The sequence below is a fragment of the Salvelinus alpinus genome, chromosome 39 (genome assembly GCF_045679555.1).
Source record: "Salvelinus alpinus chromosome 39, SLU_Salpinus.1, whole genome shotgun sequence".
Taxonomy (NCBI): Eukaryota; Metazoa; Chordata; class Actinopteri; order Salmoniformes; family Salmonidae; genus Salvelinus; species Salvelinus alpinus.
In genome coordinates this window covers 3,821,140-3,827,139 of record NC_092124.1, presented here as the reverse complement: position 1 = coordinate 3,827,139, position 6,000 = coordinate 3,821,140, and the positions used below count along the sequence as shown (strand labels likewise).

General features: G+C 41.3%; 1 protein-coding gene across 1 annotated transcript in view; it reads left to right on the top strand.

Moving 5' to 3' along the window:
* The window catches only part of LOC139566666 (calcium-binding protein 2-like), a 43,059-nt gene that overhangs the window by 34,200 nt on the left and 2,859 nt on the right, over window positions 1-6,000 (top strand). Inside the window, exon 6 of the mRNA XM_071387922.1 lies at window positions 4,785-4,932. Coding sequence (XP_071244023.1) covers window positions 4,785-4,932 — 148 coding nt within the window. The remainder of the gene's footprint in view (window positions 1-4,784; window positions 4,933-6,000) is intronic.

Below are 6,000 nucleotides of genomic sequence, written 5' to 3'. Positions count from 1 at the left end.
GCATAGACTAGGAATTTGATATATTTTGCTGCCATTAGGATTGTCTGTTTGTTTCATATCTGCAAAGTAGTTAAACACGCTGTCACTTCAACCTACCTTTGTAACATCTGCTCGCACTGCACTGGCACATCTACCTGTTCCTCATCCTCTTGCTTGTCCTCCACCTCCCTGTCCTCTGTTTCTCTTGTGAAAGTTTTTAAACCACCCTTTGCCTTACATTTACATTTACATTTAAGTCATTTAGCAGACGCTCTTATCCAGAGCGACTTACAAATTGATGACAGCTTTGCACACTCTTGGCAAGAAATTCCACAAATTAACTTTCAACAAGGCACACCTGTTAATTGAAATGCATTCCAGGTGACTACCTTATGAAGCTGGTTGAGAGAATGCCAAGCGTGTGCAAAGCTGTCATCAAGGCAAAGGGTGGCTACTTTGAAGAATCTCAAATATAAAATATATTTTGATTTGTTTAACACTATTTTGGTTACAACATGATTCCATATGTGTTATTTCATAGTTTTGATGTCTTCACTATTATTCTACAATGTAGAAAAAAATTAAGAAAAACCCTTGAATGAGTAGGTGTACCCAGTGGTGGAAAAAGTACCCAATTGTGATACTTGAGTAAAAGTAAAGATACCTTCATAACAAATTACTCAAGTAAAAGTGATTGTTAGACTGAATATTCCTTTGAGAAAGTTATTAATTACACTTTGGATGGTGTATCAATACTCCCAGTCACTACAAATATACATGTGTCCTTTTTAACTCAGCTGCTGGAGAGGAAGGAAACCGCTCAGGGATTTCACCATGAGGCCAATGGTGACATTAAAGCAGTTACATAGTTTAATGGCTGTGATAGGAGAAAACTGAGGATGGATCAACAACATTGTAGTTACTCCACATACTAACCTAATTGACAGAGTGAAAAGAAAGAAGCCTGTACAGAATACAAATATTCCAAAACGTGCATCCTTTTTGTAACAAGGCAAAGCAATAAATGTTTGTCCTGAATACAAAGTGTTATTCTTAGGGCAAATCCAATACAACACATTACTGAGTACCACTCTCCATATTTTCAAGCATAGTGGTGGCTGCATCATGTTATGGGTACGCTTGTAATTGTTAAGGACTGGGGGGGGGTTTCAGGATAAAAAATAAATGGAATGGAGCTAAGCAAAGCCAAAATCTTAGAGGAAAACCTGGTTCTGCTTTCCACCAGACACTGGGAGATGAATTCACCTTTCAGCAGGACAATAACTTAAAACACAAGGCTGCAGTTGCTTTCCAAGAAAACAATGAATGTTCCTGAGTGGCCAAGTTATCGTTTTGGCTTAACTCTATTTGAAAATCTATGGCAATGATCAACAACCAATTTGGTAGAGCTTGAAGAATTTTGTAAAGAATAACGGGCAAATGTTGCATAATCCAGGTGTGGAAAGCTTTTAGAGACTTACCCAGAAAGACTCACAACTGTAATCCCTGCCAAAGGTGCTTCTACAAAGTATTGACTCAGGGGTGTGAATACTTATATAAATAAGATATTTTTTATGTCAATTTCAATAAATTGTATTTTAAACATGTTTTAATTTTGTCATTATGGGGTATTGTGTGTAGTGAGAATATTTTTTTTTTTGTTATCCATTTTGAATTGAGACTGAAACACAACAAAATGTGGAGTAAGTCAAGGGGTATGAATACTTTCTGAAGACATTGTAGTTAGCTAGAATTTTTTTGCACAACTGTACTGATTAGCTAGCTAACTAAGGTTAGCAGGTGCAGTCAATTACAGATACTTAAAGGAGAGAAAGCTAGCTCTTGCGGAAATACTAGGCTTGCCAGCGTACACTGTAACAATTCTGACGGTTCTCTTTTTGGAGATAAATCTAGAAAATCGTGGGAAATATACATTAAAGACCCAATTTAGTCAAAAATGTGATTTCCTATGTTTTATGTATTAAACACAATAATAATACTGTGAAATTGTGAAAATTATGATAATGCCCTATAGTCTAAGAGCGGTTTGAAAACAGCCTGTTTTGGGAGGGATGGAGTTTTGGCCTGCCTGGCGATATGGCTAAGAAACTATTTTTGTTTCTCTTTGACCATTTTAATTGAAAACAATCATAATAATGTATTTGACTGTTATGCAGAAATTATTTGATTTTGAGATTAAAATGTCTGCATTGGACCTCCTAGCTATTGGTGCTACTAGCTAGCTAGCTAGTTATATACGGCTGCCAGGTGAACTGGCACAGATAAATTTAAAGGGCTCGAGCTATTGATACATTTGTTGCAATTTTCATAGACGAGCCAGACCATACCTTTAGTGAGCCAGACCAGTGATGCAGAGGCATGTTGAGCTCACACTTTTCCGAATGAGAATTCAAAAATAAATAAAAATTATTTAAAAAATAATAAATATAATAAACAAAATAATACACATGTACTATTTAAATCTCTCAGCCAAACATCAGAATTCATTGAGAAAAGTTCATAAATATCTTCTGCTCAGTTACAAACAGTTTATATTTAAATTATTGATTTGAAATCCAAGTCACTTCCTGAATTGACTGATTTGAAAATGGAATTGACACAAATCAAATCAAATTTTATTTACATTTACATTTAGCTGACGCTCTTATCCAGAGCGACTTACAAATTGGAAAGTTCATACATATTCATCCTGGTCCCCCCGTGGGGAATGAACCCACAACCCTGGCGTTGCAAGCGCCATGCTCTACCAACTGAGCCACACGGGACATATTTGTCACATACACATGGTTAGCAGATGTTAATGCGAGTGTAGCGAAATGCTTGTGCTTCTAGTTCCGACAATGCAGTAATAACCAACAAGTAATCTAACCTAACAATTCCACAACTACTACCTTATACACACAAGTGTAAAGGGATAAAGAATATGTACATAAAGATATATGAATGAGTGATGGTACAGAACGGCATAGGCAAGATGCAGTAGATGGTATAGAGTACAGTATATACATATGAGATGAGTAATGTAGGGTATGTAAACATAAAGTGGCATAGTTTAAAGTGGCTAGTGATACATGTATTACATAAAGATGGCAAGATGCAGTAGATGATATAGAGTACAGTATATACATATACATATGAGATTAGTAATGTAGGGTATGTAAACATTATATTAAGTGGCATTGTTTAAAGTGGCTAGTGGTACATTCTTACATAATTTCCATCAATTCCCATTATTAAAGTGGCTGGAGTTGAGTCAGTATGTTGGCAGCGGCCGCTAAATGTTAGTGGTGGCTGTTTAACAGTCTGATGGCCTTGAGATAGAAGCTGTTTTTCAGTCTCTCGGTCCCTGCTTTGATGCACCTGTACTGACCTCGCCTTCTGGATGATAGCGGGGTGAACAGGCAGTGGCTCGGGTGGTTGTTGTCCTTGATGATCTTTATGGCCTTCCTGTGACATCGGGTGGTGTAGGTGTCCTGGAGGGCAGGTAGTTTGCCCCCGGTGATGCGTTGTGCAGACCTCACTCCCCTCTGGAGAGCCTTACGGTTGTGGGCGGAGCAGTTGCCGTACCAGGCGGTGATACAGCCCGACAGGATGCTCTCGATTGTGCATCTGTAGAAGTTTGTGAGTGCTTTTGGTGACAAGCCGAATTTCTTCAGCCTCCTGAGGTTGAAGAGGCGCTGCTGCGCCTTCTTCACAACGCTGTCTGTGTGGGTGGACCAATTCAGTTTGTCCGTGATGTGTACACCGAGGAACTTAAAACTTTCCACCTTCTCCACTACTGACCCGTCGATGTGGATAGGGGGGTGCTCCCTCTGCTGTTTCCTGAAGTCCACAATCATCTCCTTTGTTTTGTTGACGTTGAGTGTGAGGTTATTTTCCTGACACCACACTCCGAGGGCCCTCACCTCCTCCCTGTAGGCCGTCTCGTCGTTGTTGGTAATCAAGCCTACCACTGTAGTGTCATCCGCAAACTTGATGATTGAGTTGGAGGCGTGCATGGCCACGCAGTCGTGGCTTGGGTTTGAAACCAATCTCACTCCAGAACAGGGACCCAGACTTTTGGGGGCCTAAGGGCAATTCTACACATTTTAGGGGCGGAGAGAACTCAAGGTCAAGAATCTCAAAGCCATGGTTCTCATTGTCATTTGGGTGGGCATTCTAGTTTTTCTGTTTCTTTGTTGGGCGGGTATGGTTCCCAATCAGAGGCAGCTGTCTATCGTTGTCTCTGAATGGGGACCATACTTAGGCAGCCTTTTTTCCACCTTTAGTTTGTGGGATCTTGTTTTTGGTTAGTTGCTGTGTTAGCGCTACAAAACTTTACGTGTCGTTTATTCTTTCTTGTTTTTGGTGTTCATTTAATAAATGTATGATGTACGCCTACCACACTGCACCTTGGTCCAATCCATCTCTAAACGAACGTGACACTCATAGTTAAAACTTGGCACCTTATGATCTCTGAATTCCTGAGTTTGGTTTAGACCTTCGCAAAGAACATGAAAGTTTTAGAGTTGATACTTTTTGGGGTTATTCCATTGGTTCAATTGCGCAGGGCAAACTAAATCAAGAGCATCTCAAGTAACTGAATGTATTTGAACCAGGTCTGATTTGTTCCTTCTCCCCACTTAATTAACTTAATTAACAATAATTATTTGTAACTGATAATCTGCTACATAAAAGTTTATCATCAGCATAATCATCATCATCTTCATCCACTGCCCTCCCTCCGTCCGTCCGTCATCATCATCATCTCCCCTCCTCTCCCCCCTCCTCTCCTCTCACCCCAGTTTGACAGCAACGGGGACGGGCGCATCACCTTGGAGGAGCTGAAGGACAGCATGAAGGCCCTGCTGGGCGAGAAGCTGAAAAAGGGCGAGCTGGAGGAGATCCTCCAGGACATCGACCTCAACAAGGATGGCGGAATAGACTTTGATGGTGAGGGGATTTGGGAAGGAAGGTGGATAGGGGGGGGGGGGGGGGGGGGGGGCGGTAGAGGAGAGAGGGAGGGGGTAAGAGGGACGGAGAGGATAAGTGTCAAGAGAGGGGAGAGAATGAGGGAGGAGACGAGAAAGGATAGGAGAGGGAGGGGACAGAAAAAAATGTAGGTCCTAGCAGAGAGGAAGAGAGTGCAGAGATGAGGACAGTGGAGGTAAGGTGTGTGGATAACCCAATCCAATCTTATCAGTAGTGCATTAAGGCAATCATTACAGTGCACATATTGTGGACATGAGTCGGGTATGGTTGCTCATGGTCACGTGATGAGGTAGCCCCGCCTACGAACTTGAAAAGCAGTGTCTGCCCTTAGACCAAATGGGAATTTCCTCTTGGTCTAATGGTCTAAAACAGGGTTCCCCAACTGGTTGCACGCGTGCCGAATTTGGCACATGGTTGATTTTATTTGGCCCAGTGTTTTCTGAGCCTCAAAAATAGATATTTTTTTTTTTTTTTTTTTTTTTTTTGGACATAAAATACTTAAAAACACCAGGAAATTAGCTCTAAGTGATTTTAATTTCGGAAATCGCATAATAGAGAGATGTATGTGATCACATATAAACGTAAGCAAGGTTTAAAATGATTATGTTTTAGTCAAATATTATATCTGTTTGGGCTTCTTGCGGCCAATTTGGAGTCTACAAATGATTTGTAATTATGTTCCGGCTCCCTGACCATCCATTCAAGAAAAAAAACTGCTTGCGGCTGAATCTAGGTGATGATCCCTGGTCTAAAATGTTGGTTCCTCCTGTGGGAGATCCGGGTTCATATCCTGCGTGTTACATTGGCGCCCAACGTGGGGGCGGTCTCTTGTGGGGAAGGAGGTGTGAATGTAGCGAGCATGGTTGCTAATGGTCACGTAATGAGGTAGCCCTGCCTGCGGGGGAATCTTATTTTGGTCTAAGACGGTTACTCCCGTGGGAGACCCGGATTCATGCATGCACAGTCACACATGGCACAAACACCTTTGGTCTGCGCAAGGACTGTATGCATGCAAATGGATACACACAC